Raw genomic sequence first — 15,338 nt, 5'->3', positions numbered from 1 at the left:
TTCCGGCTGCGGAGAGGAAAGGTTAGCAGGGCTGAGACAAGAGAGTTAGCACAGGACACCTGACCCAGGCAAGCTGCTTACAGACGGGGCTGGTCCACCAGGGGAGATCACAAAAGCGAAGGATGCATAACAGACCAGCATGTACCCCTGAGTCATGTCCCCCAGGAAACTACCTCAGAAGTGTCAAAGACACTTTTGCTCTGAGAGCAAAGCACCCCAGGAGATGCTGGCAGTGCTGCCTGTCCACTGCCAGCACTTTCGTAGACATTTCAGTAAGAGAGGTAGTTTCCAGTCTAGCGGGTGTGGGAAGGGCAACATGAGTACTGTGTGCACTGAGAATGCTGGCTGGCACCTCACCCCACCTTGGGACTGGAGGATCTGGGTCACAAGCCCACTGGGCTCGTTAGCCAAGCAATCCTGGAAATGGCTGGCTGTGCGTGGGGGCTTAGGGGAGCCCTGAGCTAGGGACCAGGACTCTCCAAGAAGCAAAGGAGTTGGCACAGAGTGGGCAGCAGGGTCTCAAGAGTCTCAGCCAAGCTAGAGAAGGGACCCGGGAGAACAATGTGGGCGTGAAGCGGCCGCCCTGCCTCCAGAGGGCACAGCGGGGCTCCTGTTTGTGGCCATCTTGAAGCCCTCAGCCATGGCTACAGGTTTATAACCAAGAGCTGGGCCATGAGACCCTCCAGCTAGAAAGGCAGGTGACAGCCACATGGCAGGACAGTTTAGTGTAGAAGCTGGGGTCAGAGGATAGAGGGCTTGATCTAGTTCATGTGTTATGACCAAATTCGACCACCTCAGAGACCATACAAGTTGTCACTGATAGGAGGGTCAGCTGTTAGCTCCTGGGGAATGTAGAAACCAGCAGAGGGTACTATATACGTCATATGTCCTATCCTCACCAAAGACACACACACACAGAGACACACACACACATGTACTGCTTGCTACCTCTCACAATCCCTGCACACACTTACACTCTGGCCACTGGCAAAGAAAGTAGACAAAAAGACCAAGGGTACTGTGGCTACCATAGAGGGGATCAGGGAGCCTTTTAGAAGAGCCCAGTCAGTCAGGCCTGGTGGTACAATGCCTTTAAGAACCTTGGGTAAACAGCAATAGTTTGTCTCAAAATCTGGCTACTGGTCTCAGGAACCCTCTTCCCACACTAGCTCCTGACCTCCCTCTGTTCGGGACCAGAGAAGCATGTGGCTGCCCACTCACACACACAGCTTTCAAGAGCTGAAAGGAGCTTCAGTTACCATCATTTCCCAAAGTGGGCAGGCAATCCCATGAGAGGCAGCTACACCCAAGAAGGCCACGTGTTTGTTTGCTTCCCCATACTAAAAAGCAAGCGCCAGCCCGCCCAGCCCACAAACCTGCCTCCACAGAAGCAGAACACAAGTGTGTGCAGACAACTAGGACTGTTAGTTTAGCTGGTAGACTGCTTGCCTGGCATGCAGAGAGCCCTCCCCGGGTTCTAACTCAACGCTACATGAACCGGATGTGGTGGGAGATGCCAGCAAGATGATCAAAGTTCAAGGTCGGTGAGGCCCCCTGAAGAGACAGCAGTGTCTCAATCTGCACCAACACTACAAATTTGTCCTCGGTGACAAGCCCATCACCCAATGATGCTGACAGGAAAATGCCAGTAGCCACCTGTGCTGGCAGACAGGGCAGGGAGAAGAGATGCATAAGAAGAAAAGGGTCACGGTGGGCAAAGAAGAGAGTCCAGGCAGCAAGGTGTGGAGGAAGCTGAGCAGGGCTGGAGAGTGTGTGTGAACCGCAACTACCTTTTACGGACATTTTCCTCAGCCTCTTAACTGAGCTGTGACTTTTAGAGGCCGGACGGGAGGCCGGAGGGCCGGTGGGCCGGGGTGCACGGCTAAGACACACAGGGAGTCCAATGGCTGACAGCACACTCGTCATGCCTGCACGGGTGCGAGATCAGACATGCAGAGGGGACAAACGTTAGAAGGAGGCATTTCACACTCGGTGTTCATGACCCTGCTGAGAGTGAAGTGTTGACACTGTGCACTGCCATCGAGACCACAATCTCCCCAGAAGAGGGGATCTGACCACTGCAAGAAAGGGTACCAGTGCCTCCCAGACCGCAGTACAGTGCTCCAGGCCAGACACCAGAGAACCTGGGCTCCAAGTTCCCCAGGAGTTTGCACAAGCAACAGTCAAGCCTGTGCCCGCACTATGCAGGGACAGAGTAAGGGACAAGGATGGTGGCTTTAAGAAAGTAAGGGCAGAACAGCCCAGGGGCCTCCTGAGTGGTGTCTCCCATGCCAGGAGCAGGGAAGGAAAAGACAGGAATGTGGCAAGGTGCAGCCAAGCTGTGGCAACAGGAGGTAGTCCCGGCAGCACTGGCTCCAAGAGCCTGGGGCCTTCCCTTAACTCTTTGCTAGAGCCACTTGGCCTGGCTGTGCCCTCTTGGCTTGTGATCATCTGGCCTCTAGAGAGATGCTTTCCACCAGATGCCCACAGCCCTTGGACTGTGCCACCCTGGCAGGCTCCAGAATCACCAGGAGTCGGAACACATCCACGAGTCTCCAGACTAACTGGGCTAACTGAGGCAAAGACTGCTCTCACTGTAGGCAACTCTGTCCCTGGGCTGCTGTCTGGACTGACAGAGGGGGAAGGAAGCCAGGCCACCAGTACTCATGTCACCAGCTTCCAGACTGGGATGTGACGTGACCAGCTGCCTTCGGTAGCACGTCCTCAAACGGAGACAAATCAACCTGATCCTTCCTCCCTCTCCTCCTAGCTCTTGTTGTCTGGGATTCTGCCACAGGAAGAGGGAAGGGAACCATATACAGCCTCTGGTGCTGAAGTGGGCCATTCCCCCAGTGAAGCCACCCCAGGGCCTCGGCTGTGGCCACACTAGGCACTGATATTGACACTGGACAGGCTCCTATCTCCACAGGATGACCACTTTGGGACCCACACTTTCCACAGATGGACACTCCCCTGAGGATGCCCCTTCTCTACATTCTGACACTTCCTAGAAGAATTTTCTATTGCTGGATGTCCTTGTCCCACCACACTGTACAACCCTCCCCCCCTCCCACACACACACACACATAGAAACACATATAAGTTCTCCCAGATCTTAGTCGGATTCCAAAGGCCCTCCTTCCAGGAATGGATGCCCTGGCTTCTTAGCCAATCTGACGGCAGCTTCCCAGGCCTCCAGAGTTGGCACAGCCCTCCTACACCTCATGCCTTTCTAGGACAGGTTGAACTAGAGAGCACAGCCAGCAACAGAGGTGCTAAAGAGCTGAAGGGTAGCCAGGGCCAAGGCTCTCAATTAGGAAATGAGTAGGCTGTTCTGGAGACAGAAGCAGAGGCCAGCCACCATCTGGGCAGCACAGCACAGCACGGAGGCAGGCTGGGGACTGTGTGGTGGCCTCTCACTAGGAGGTACCAAGGTGCACATAGGAGAGACTTACTGGGTAGGGCCAGCAGAGTGGGTCACCCCAGTCTACAGACACTTCTGGGCTCAAATGCAGTTGCCACAGAAATGGGTTAGTGGCAGAAGGACAAGAAGATGAATTGGAAGAGCAATGGATTAGCTTTCCTTAGGAAAACCCTGATATTCACTCTCTCTCTCTCTGCCTCCTGACTGTGCGCACTGACCGGACGCCTCACGTAGTCACTGCTATGTACCCTGCTGTGAAGAACTGTACCCAGTGGAACCGTAAATCGAAATAAAAGCAATCCACACTTAAGTCTCAGGCCAGGTTCTTAGTCACAGGGCAAGGAAAACCAATACAGTGATGCTTCCCTCACATCCCAGGGGCTGAGCAATTGTGCTCTTCGCTGGCAGGCATCACTGTGCACGTTGTGGGTGAGACCCCACATTACCACCACCTAAGCCTCTTCACTGTGGACGTTTGTTTTTTTTTTTTTTCCACCTAGCTATCTGAAATCCCTTAGGCTTGTTTTAGCTGATATCATATCCTCAGCATGAGCCCCACAGGATAAAAATGCTACTGACCTACTACTGTCTACAGAGAAGCACTGAGATCCCCTGGACACCACTGTTGGCCCCCAGGAACCAAGTCTCATGCTTTCTGCCCCTCTGACACAGCGTCCAGTCCACACTCCAGTCACACAAACCTACACAGGGATAAAGAAAGATCTCGGGCGTGGGGATGAGGCTCAGTAGGCCAGGTGCTTGCCTAGCATGCACAACGCTGACTTCTATCCCCACTGCTTCATAAGCCAGACGTGATGGTGCATCCTCTAATTCTAGCACTTAAGAGATGGAGCCGGGAAGATCAGGAGTTCATGGATTCCTCAGCTACACTGAGTTTGAGTCTAGCCTGGGCTATATGAGACTGTTTCAAAATCAGAAAGTTCCTACTTCAAAGTTACATAATGATGAAACAGGAACACCAAGGACCACGCCGTTTGTCACTGTCATGGCCACGACACTATCCAACAGCCGACATCACAGGCTGACCCTTTTCTACCTAACACAACCCTCCAGATGCCAAGTTGAAAGGTTCTTCCTTCCAAATGGTTGAACTAAACCTCCTCCTGCACCCCAAGATAAACTTTACCTAGGTGTGAGGCAAGGCCAGGCTGTATGTGACTCGCCTGCCCATAAGCTTGCACATCTAACTACCCAGTGCAACTATAGGGACATACTTACTGAACACAAACTCAGTTGTCTAATTCCCTATATCCACTGTAAAGGACCAAGAGTCAGTACACTGTTCTGACTTCACCTAAAACAAATTTTTCTTGCTAAGAATGATGGTGTATCCCCCTTAACCATAGCATTCAGGAGGCAGAAGCAGGTAAACAGATCTGTGTAAGTTCAAGGCTAGCCAAGGTCCTAGTGAGACCCCTGCTTCAAAAATAAATAATTTTTTAAAAAATATTTCTTTTTAATTAAGTGTCTCTTTGTGTCTCTGTCTGGATAGGTGCACACGAGTGTTAGTCACTGCCTACAGAGGCCAGAGTGGGTGCTGGAGTTACGGGGATTCGTGAGCTGCCCAGTATGCATGCACAGGACCAGAAAAACCTCCTTTAAGTGTATACGAGTGCTTCCCATGTGTGTGCCTGGTGCCTGCAGAGGTCAGAAGAGAACGCTGGAACTGCGGTTACAGAGGCTGCTAACCTGTCTCGTGAGTGCTGGGACTGAACTCCAGTCCTCTGCAATAGCATCAAGTGCTCTTAAGTGCCGAGTCCTCTCTCCAGCCTGTCTGCCTTTCCACACACCCCATAAGTGGCAAATGGCCTCAGTGGTTCTCCAAAAACAAGGTTCCCCCCAAACCAGCATGCATGGTTACAGAGATCTTTAGTCTCTCCCACAAAGCCAAGGGCACCCACACTTCCTCTGAAGGCAGCTCTCTTGAAATGGACAGCCATACTCCTGGTCCCTCTGGGCTCCACCTGTCTATGGCACAGCCAGCACCCCTGTCAATGCTCTTGACATAACTCAGGACATCAATGCATCTCAAAGTAGCAAAAGGAAGGTTGAAGAGATGGCTCAGCAGTTAAGAGAATTGGCTGCTGGGCTGGTGAGATGGCTCAGTGGGAGAGCACCCGACTGCTCTTCCGAAGGTCCGAAGTTCAAATCCCAGAAACAGTCAGGAGGTTGAGGCACTGGGCTAAACATGGAGTCCCGGTACAAACAAGACAAGACCTAACTAGGGCTGGGGATGCAGCTCCGGGGCAGAGTGCTCCTAACATGCACTCTCTAAGTCCCACTGCTAGCACCTCGTGAAGCAGGCACAGTGCACATGACAGTAACTCTGTCATTTGAGAAGTGCAGGCAAGGAGATCAAGGGTTGAAGGCCTTCTGCCACCAGCCTGGGTGCACACCTTTAGACCTTCAATCAAAGTTCAAATCCCAGCAACCACATGGTGGCTCACAACCATCAGTAACAAGATCTGACTCCCTCTTCTGGAGTGTCTGAAGACAGCTACAGTGTATTTACATATAATAAATAAATAAATAAATATTTTTTTAAAAAAGCACTAGCTGTTCTTCCAGAGGACTGGAGTTCAATTCCCAGCAACCACATAGTGGCTCATGGCCATCTATAAAGGGATCTGATGCCCTCTTCTACCATGTAGGTATACATGTAGACAAAGCACTCTTAAGTCTAAAAACACTCGGAAGGCTACAGAGCAAGTTCCAAGATAGCCCAGGACTACACAGAGAAACACTGTCTCAAAAACTAAAAAGGAGGCTGCTGAGACGGCAGGTAGGACAAGGTTCTTCATCAAAGCCCAAAGACTTGAGTCTAAACCCTGGGATGTGATAGGAGAAAATTGACCCCTACAGGCTGTTCTCTGACCTCTATATACATGAGATTCCTGGAAACTCCATGGCCTGCCCACCGCCACACCTACACATAAATAAATGTAATTTTTAAAGCTTTTAAGACCTGAGAAGATAGAACAGCTGGTAAAAAATCACTGTTCCAACTATGAGGAACTAATTTTGATGCCCAGGACCCATATAAAAAAAGCTAAGCCCAGTGGTGTTCATTTGTAGTCCCAGGGGCCAGGAAGGCAGGGACAACCAGATCCCTGGAGCAATGTAGCTGGGTAGTCAGTCAACCTAGCAGGGCCTGTGAGTTCCAGGCCAATGAGAGACTATTTAAACCACAAGGTGATTGGCTACTGAAGACCCCGCCTGAGGTAGTCCTCTGGATCCACCCACACTCATACTCACAAAACACGAACCCAAAAACGAACTTAGGGGCTAGAGAGAGGGCTCAACAGCTAAAAACACTTGCTGGTCTTGGAGGTTTGGTTCCCAGCACTCAAACCAGGAAGCTCATAACTATCTGTGTTTCTAGGTCCAGGAAATCTGACGCCCTCATCTGGCCTTTTTAGGTACACATGGTACACATACATCGTTCTGGTATGTACATATCATAAAACACACATAGACATAAGACCTAGCTTAGGCTAAAAAGGTTTCCTGACTCCTCTGAAGGCCCTGTTAGAGGAAATGCTCTAACTACAGTTCAACTGGATGTAAATACTAGAAAGGTCTCCACCAGGCCTGACACATCCCAGGGCTAGAGAGACTCCTAGACGAGCTCCCTGGAAGCGGGGGAGGGTTATCGATCACCCCAAAGAGGCACTGATCCTCAAGACATCACTTTGGATTTCCCTGAGGACTCCAGGGTTGACAGGACCTTCACTCCACCATTCCCTCCCCAGTAAGCCCGATGGGTCATAGTCTGTGAGGACACTTACCTGCAAGCGCCTGCTGGACCCTGCTGGGCTTTGGCATCTGCACGGGCACAGTGGTGGGGGCGCTCCCTGGGCTGCTGGAGGAGGGCCCGCTGGGGAAGGAGGCACTTGAGGAGAGAAGAGGAGAGCAGACTCAGTGAGTGGGGCCACAACAAGCTGGGAGGAACCCCGGCTGCTCTCTCTCAGCAGCCGTGGGGGGAGGCCCCAGCGCCAGCTCCTCAGGCAGTTCCCAAACTCTGAAGACAACGTGTTCAACCTGGTTTCATGTGGACGTTAAAAAGACACACACAAAGACACACACAAAGACACACACACACACACACACACGAGATGACTCAACGCTTTATTGTGCACTTCCTATCACAGAGCCGGTTACTCTGAGTTTAATTCCCAGAACCCAGAGTGGAAACAGAAAAGCAGTTCCAGCAAACTGGCCCTGATCCACTCCAGGGCTGCGGCACGTGTGCAGCTCTACACACTAAATAAATACATGCAGAAGAAACTTAGGGAAGGCTCTGGGCGGGGCATCATGGCACATGCCTGTAACCCAGCACTCAAGGGGCCAGCCTGGTCTATATAATGAGTTCAGAGGCACCCAGGGGCCAGTCCAGCCTACAGCTCAAAAGACATAGAAACAAGACCAACCCTGCCAGCAGTGACAAAGTCAGTATCGTACACTACGCAACCAGAAAGTTCCCACACTATCTCTGTGGGATTTCTATCAAAATAAAGCTTATGGGATTGGTATTTTTAGTAAGTGGATGCTTATCTTGTGTGTAAGGCAAACTCTGGGTTCTATCCTTAGCTCTGCAATAAAAATTAAAAATTTTAAAGATTTTAGTATTAACTCGATATGCTGTGCATGTATATGGGTATGTATGCGTGTGTGTGCGTGCGTGTGTGTGTGTGTGTGTGTGTGTGTGTGTGTGTGTGTGTGTGTTTGTGTGTGTTTGCTCTCACACAGAGGCCCCAGGAGGGACCTGAAGTCACAGGCAGCTCTGTATCCTCAGGGCTTCTAGGCCAGTGAGTTTAGCCAATCACTGAGCTCCAGGTTCAATGAGAGACACCATCTCAAACAAAACAAAACAAAAAACGAGGCAAACAAACAAAAAATAAGGAAGGAAAAGGCAAACGGATCTCTGTGAGTACAAGGCCAGCCTGGTCTATGTGGCAAATTCCAGGCCAGCCAAAGTCACCAAGTTCAGCCCCAGCCTGAGTTACACACCGAGGTTTATGGCCCACCTGGGCAGCTTCCTGAGACCTTGTTTCAAAGTAAACAGAGACCCTGGGATGCTGCTCAGCGGGGAAAGGCACCTGCTGATGAGTTCAAACCCTGGAACTGATGAGGTGGAAAGACCTCACCCCTGAAGGTTGTCCTCTGACCTCCCTGTGCACACGAATCAGCAGATACAAGTACATGTGTTCATATGCATGCATACACACACACAATACATACATGTAAAAAGGAGACTTGTGTTTGGAGCACAGTGATAGAGCCTTGCCCAACACGAGTGAGGCCCTGGGTTCAATTCGTACTATTACAAAATAAACAGATGCATGACTACATCATATGCCACAGGGGAACCACACGTGCAGACATTCTGGGTTTGGTAGAGCTCTACTTTGAGAACAGTTGGCTAAAGGCCTGAATTCCTACCAGCTCCTCCTCCTTCCCACTCCTGAGGCCCTTCTGGGTCCTTCCATGTATCCCTGGCCGTCTGATGATGAAATGTGAAGATTACAAAACCTTCTCATGAGGTCCCACACAGAAGCACTCCTCAGGGCCAGAGGACAGGCACTATCTGGCTCCTGTAGAGCTAAGGGCATACCAACCACTGCCTCCAGGCTCTGCCCCCGACCTGCCACACAGACAGCCACAGATCACACAAGTGAAGGGTGGGAGCTGCAGGCAGCTGTGACCTCATCCAGCTGGGAAGCCACACACCCAACAGGGGCTGGGCTGAAGGCCTCCTGCAGGGCCTGAAACAGAGCCCTGCTCCAGGGTTTATCTGCCAGGCAGTGATGGTGCAGCCTTTAATCCCAGTACTTAGGAGACAGAAAGGCAGGTGGTCTCTGAGTTTGAGGTCAGCCTGCTCTACAAAGTTCCACCACAGCCAAAGTTACACAGTAAAACCCTGTGTGAAAAAACAAAAAGGTGTTTTGAGTTTCTTGAATGTTCTCTGCAAATAAGATAGCCTCATGTGGTGGGGCTTCCTGTCCTCTCCATTCTAGCCCCAAAAGAAGGTGAGGCTGAGGGCATTATGGGTGCTCCAACAGAGCCAGAGCTGAGCTGAGCTGCTGATGCTACCCAGGCTTGCAAGCCCCACCCCTCCCTAAACCTGTTTCTACCTCTTCCCTGCTTTCTTCCTTTAGCTATGGCAACATGCAGCAAGGCTGGCCTAAGAACTCACCGAGTAGTTGGAGATGACCCTCAACTCCGGCCTCCAAGTTAGAGTGTTAGAATTATAGGTGTACACTACCACATCCCACTTACACAGTGCTAAAGATTAAACCCAGGACTCTAAGTAATTCTCTGCTAACTTAGCTACAGCCCCAGCCCACACGCCCCTCTTTAGATAGTCTCATATATATCCCAGGCTATCCTTGAACTCAGCACGTAAGCCAGGCTGTGCTCAAACTAAGTGCCAGGATTACAGATGCATGCCACCATAGCAGGCTGCTTCCTGTGCCTCTCCCCCACCCCTCAAGAGGGTCATCTGTGGTGTGAAATCACTCAGATCCTCTGCAAGTGAGGACACGCAGCCCAGAATGATGGTATACACATGCAAACCCAGCATTCTGGACAGCACTGCAGAGGCAGGGGAATCACTCAAATCAGAGACAAGACATACATAGTAAATTCCAAGTCAGGCAGGGTCGCACAGTTAAGACCTTATTTAAAAAGACAAAAATAGACAAACACAAGAACCATGGCCTTCACCTGCTTCACCTCTCCAGGGAGCAATGAACTTGAGCCCAGAATCAACACTGCCAGTACAGCTTCCCAACACCAGAGGGCCGTCTAGGGAGAAAGCCCACGGCCCCACAGAGACGGGGTCCCTGGCTACTTCCCCACTCCCGGGTCCTCCCTCACCAGAAAGACACATGAATGGGGAGAGAAAGCTGGACTCCACACCAAATGCAGCTGAGAATAAGAGACAAGGACTCTGAGTCTGTGTGACAGCACACGTGTGCATGCATGTTTTTATATGTATGTGGGGGCATGTGGACATCACGCCCGAGATCACACTCAATTATTCTTCTACTATATTCATGGAGGAAGGACCTCTCAATCAAACCCAGGGTTTACCAAGATGGCTGCTTGCCAGGCACCTCACCTTGCTCTAAGAATTGAATTCCAGGAGGAGAGCCACACACCCACCAGGCATTTGTGGGTTTCATGGGCTCTGAGCTTCTATCTTTACACTGAATAACCAAGAGCTATAATCACAGAGCCTCCTCCCAATCTTGACTTTCAATGTTCTATACAGACAGAACCTGACAGTCCCAGGCAGAACGAGGCTCAAGTCAAAGGAAATCCAATGTCCCACATCCTGGACATCAAGGCTGAATGTACCACATTCAGCTCCAATATGGACAAACAATGATAGTCTCTAAGGTGACAAAATGGCGTGCCAGGTTCCACTCCAGAGCTTCTATGCTTATATAGGGTGGTAGGTACAATGAATATAAAGCCCAATATAAAAATCTTAAGACCTTTCATGACTTCCAGGTGCAGAAAAAGACAAAGCAGGCGCCAGAGCCTTCACTGAAAGATCCACAGCAGTACTAGAGAAAAAGAAAAATTCAGGGGCCAGCCAGATACCTTAGCAAGGGAAAGAGCCTTGCCGCCAAGCCTGACGACCGGAGCTGGATCCCTGGGAACCATAGGAGGAGAGAACTGATCTCCACGAGTTGCCCTCCGACCTCCACACTTGTGCCATGGCACAATGTATGTTTGTGCATGTGTGTATGTGGACACAAACACATAAATGTAATGAAAAATATTTTAAAACAGCTGAGCACGGTGGTGCATGCCTTCCACCCCAGCCCTCAGGAGGCAGGGGCAAGTGGAACTGCAAATCTGAGGCCAGCCTGGACTACACAGTGAGCTCCGAGACAGCCAGAGCTACACAGTGAGATCCTGTCTCACAAGTTAATTAATTAACTAACTAAAATTTGATAAAAAGAACCCTGGACCTGCAATATATACCACGCTAATCTCACACAGGTCAGTGGCTGACAAGGACCCATGGCAAGAATCTGATCAACTCGTGCAGAGCATCAGTTCCACTCACACGGTGATGGCAGTGGGGAAGGGGGGCCCTCAGGGCAGCATCGAGAGCACAGCAGATGCTGCTGGGTGTGGTGGCTCATGCCTGTAATCCCAGCAGTCCGGAGACTGAGAGGATTGTGAGTTCAAGCCAACTTGAGTTACATGCAAGGCAGCTGACTGCACTGCAAAATCCTGTCTCAAAAAAGGGTGGGGTGGGGTGGGGTGGGGATGTGCTGCCAAGCCTGAGGATCCTGGTACCCATATGCTGGGGGGGAGAAGCAACTTCATGAACAGTTCTCTTATCTCTGCACTTGCAGGGCGGTAAGGGAGCGCATACTTGTGCACACACACAAAACACATCAAAATTAATATAAAAACCATAGTCAGGGAGAAGCAGGCAGATTTCTGAGTTCGAGGCTAGCCTGGTCTACAGAGTGAGTTCCAGGACAGGCAGGGCTACACAGAGAAACCCTGTCTCGAAAAACTCAAACAAAACAAAACAAAACACCACCACCAACAAACAAACCTATAGTCAGGGGCTGGGGAGACTGTTAAGAGCATTGGCTGCTCTTTCAGAAGACCCAGATGTAACTCCCAACACCCACAAGGTGACTCACAACCATCTATAACTCCAGTCCCAGGGGGTCCAACACCCTCTTCTGGCCTCTTCAGATTCGTGTATGCATGGACACACACACACACACCCTATACACAAACTTAATTTTTTTTACGTGCATATAAACCCACAGCACACATACACTCTCATCTTACATAAGTTTACAATCATGTGTTAAGCCACATTCATGGCTATGCTCAGCTAGATGAAGCCTGTGGGGCACAGGCTAGACACACCTGGCTAATGTTCAAAGTGCCAACCCTCGTCACCACCCTTCATCAAAATGCTAGGCAAGTTGTCCCGCCCAGCTTTACAGAGATGAGACGGGTGTGAGCATGACACATTTTGGAAAGTTTTCCAGCACCCACATTAGAGCACGTGTTTTGCTGCTTAAAGGGATAAAGCTTCAGCTACAAGGAAATGGTGTTATACCCAGAAGCTCAGTTACAAATGACACAGCTTTGTCTGGAGTGCATGTTCCCAGGGGGCACAGCCAGCTTCACCTAGACTGAGCTAGGGAAACCAGACAAGTTTTACAAAACAAAAACCTAAAGAAAGGGTAGGAGTTTCCACAAAAGCCTAGGGTGCTGCTCTCTCAGTCAGGGGCTCAGCAGCTGGCAGAGTAGGTCCCAGTTCCCCCAAGCTGTGCTGTTCAGACTGGCCCTGCCTGACTGCTACTGCCTCCCTCCAGACAGTTCTGCAAACTGTCACCTAGTGCCACTGACCCTCCCTTGGCTGTAGGACCTGCTACCACAGCCCCTGGGGAGAACCAGGGGCCAAATGTTTGCATTTCTCCCAGTGCCAGCTGGGGAAAGAGACCAGAGGGTTAGTTAACCCATCAGAGTGCTTGAGGAAGGCCACAGAATAAATTAGATATGAGAGGCTGGCACCGTGCCACCAAGCCCGAGGGCTAGAATACAGTTCCCAGGACCTAATGGTGGAAGGGGAAAACTGACTCCAACAGGCTGTCCTCTGACCTCCACACACACGCGCACACACACACACACACACACACACCTACCCGCCCGCCCACACATACGAAACATACATGTAATTGTTTCATTTGAAAAGATACGGGTAAACGTTTGCTTATTCAGACTGGATAGGTTCGAGCAAGTGAAAGGCTGCCCCTCCCAGCCCCTGAAAGCCCCGAGGAAACACAGAGGATACACGGTACTTATGCCAGGAGGCAGCCAGCTTGCTCAGAAGCCGTCCAACCAACACAGCAGGCTGGCCCAGTTCCCCTTGTCTCCTGTCACCCAGCAAGTAACTACAGGCCGCACCTACCCAGCAGCAAGCTGGCCCAGTGACCTCCATCATGCACCTGGCCTGCCCAAGAGTCCTAGCAGTGTCTGTAGGCCTAGACATGGGGCGGAGAGCCCAGTCTGAGGAGAAGACCCAAGTCTGACTCGTCCTGAGTCCCCAGGCAGAGCTCTGTTGAGTCGCCTCGCCAGAGGTTCACGCCTATAACCCTGGTACTCATGAGCTGAAGGATTGGGGATGTGAGGGTGGCCTCAGCTACACAGTAAATGCTAGGCCAGAGTGAACTACTGGGAGAGGGAGAGCGAGTAAAGGAGCAGGGAGGGGACGGGGAGGAAAAGAGCAGAAGAGAAAAGGAGATGAGAAGAGGAGAGATGGGACAAGAGGACGAGACAGAAAGATTTACCTCAGCCTGAAGCAATTCAACACAGCTGAAACTCTGTTTCAGTGTCCTAGGCTGACCACAGAACCCCATTCCCTGAAGGACTGGCCCACACACTAGGCCTCAGCAGCAAGAGAGAGAGGGACGTCCCGGGGAGCCCTGCCGGCCTGTGTCCATGTAAAGCCTGCACAGGACCCAGTCAGGCCTATCTGGACTCCCTGTTCCCAGGGAGACAGACCCACGTGTGCCAGAGGACATACGCATGCCCAACTCTGGAGACAGCCGCCTGGAGGCCGGTGATCCAGGCCCTCAACTCTCCCCTGGCCAGCAGGCCCCTCCTCCACACACTCAGGCCAGCCCCAGTGCCTACGCGTCCCACACAACTAACTGCTTCTCTTTTTAGGGAGCTGGCGGGCACCTAGGCACCATGCTAGGTAGAGAGTATACCACTTAGCCACACCCAGACTCTCACTGGGGAATTCTAGGTAAGAGATCTGCCACTGAGTCATGCCCCAAGAAAGGAAGATTCTAGATAAGTCATTCGAGTGCTAAGCCAACCTGCAAGTCCTCATCTGCAGACTCTAAGTAGACATCTCTGATGGCCATCCCTGCCCATGTCACAAGCTTAAAGAATAAAGCTTGCCAAGGTATCAAAGCCCTGGGTAGCTCGCATTGTTCGGGTGGGTTTTCTAAAATGCCTGTGTGTGCCAAGCACCTTTTTGGTTGTTTTCAGTGGTGGTGCTGAGGATGATGGAGTGATTGCTTAGTGCTCTAACAGAGGAGGAAACGAGGATGGAGAATTCCAGGCCAGCCTGAAATAAACAGAGAGGCTTTTTCTAAAAACAAAACAAAATTAAAAAAATAAAAACAAACAAACACAACAATAGAAAACACTAGTCAGAGCTGAGACGGTTCAGTGGGTAGAGAAGACTCCGGCCAAGCCTGACAACCTGAGTTAAATCCCAGAGCCATGCATGGTAGGAGGAACTAGCTCACACTGGGCAATGTGGCACCTGCACTTGCTGGCATGCATATTCTCTCTCTCTCTCTCTCTCTCTCACACACACACACACACACACACACACACACACACACACACACACGGTGGTAAAGCCAGGCGTGGTGGCACACGCCTTTAATCCTAGCACTCGGGAGGCAGAGGCAGGCAGATTTCTGAGTTCGAGGCCAGCCTGATCTACAGAGTGAGTTCCAGGACAGCCGGGATACACAGAGATATCCTGTCTCGAAAAACAACAACAACAACAACAAAAACCCAAACAAATAAACAAAAACAAACAAACCAAAAAACCAAAAACCAAAACCGGAGCTGAGGCTGTGTTGGTTGGTAAAGCGCTTGCCTGGACGCCCGACGCCCTGGGTTGGCTCCTCCAGCACTGGAGAGGCAGAGACCGGAGGATCAGAGAAGTTCAAGACTGTCCTCAGCTATACAGGGGATTTTGAGGCCACCTTGAGCTACATGAGACCATATCATCAAAAACATATAAAAGTTAAAAGACTGCTGACAATCAAAGTGCCATGGCATGGTAGCTCCATGGGACGCCAAAGTGGGAAAC

General features: G+C 51.0%; 1 protein-coding gene across 4 annotated transcripts in view; it reads right to left on the bottom strand.

The window, feature by feature from the left end:
* The window catches only part of Dtx2 (deltex E3 ubiquitin ligase 2), a 38,274-nt gene that overhangs the window by 4,506 nt on the left and 18,430 nt on the right, over positions 1 to 15,338 (bottom strand). For 3 of the 4 annotated variants that reach the window (XM_085837293.1, XM_085837292.1, XM_085837294.1), the window contains 2 exons: positions 7,234 to 7,337; positions 1,791 to 1,928 (listed from right to left, as the gene is read on the bottom strand). In XM_085837293.1, the coding sequence (XP_085693419.1) occupies positions 1,791 to 1,928; positions 7,234 to 7,337 (242 nt within the window). The remainder of the gene's footprint in view (positions 1 to 1,790; positions 1,929 to 7,233; positions 7,338 to 15,338) is intronic. The other variant, XM_085837295.1, reaches the window with a different exon arrangement.

Source organism: Mus caroli, unplaced genomic scaffold (assembly GCF_978045245.1).
Source record: "Mus caroli unplaced genomic scaffold, Mus_caroli_1 scaffold_4, whole genome shotgun sequence".
NCBI classification, from domain to species: Eukaryota; Metazoa; Chordata; class Mammalia; order Rodentia; family Muridae; genus Mus; species Mus caroli.
Note: the sequence above shows the minus strand (reverse complement) of the source record. Positions and strands in the feature narration are given on the sequence as shown.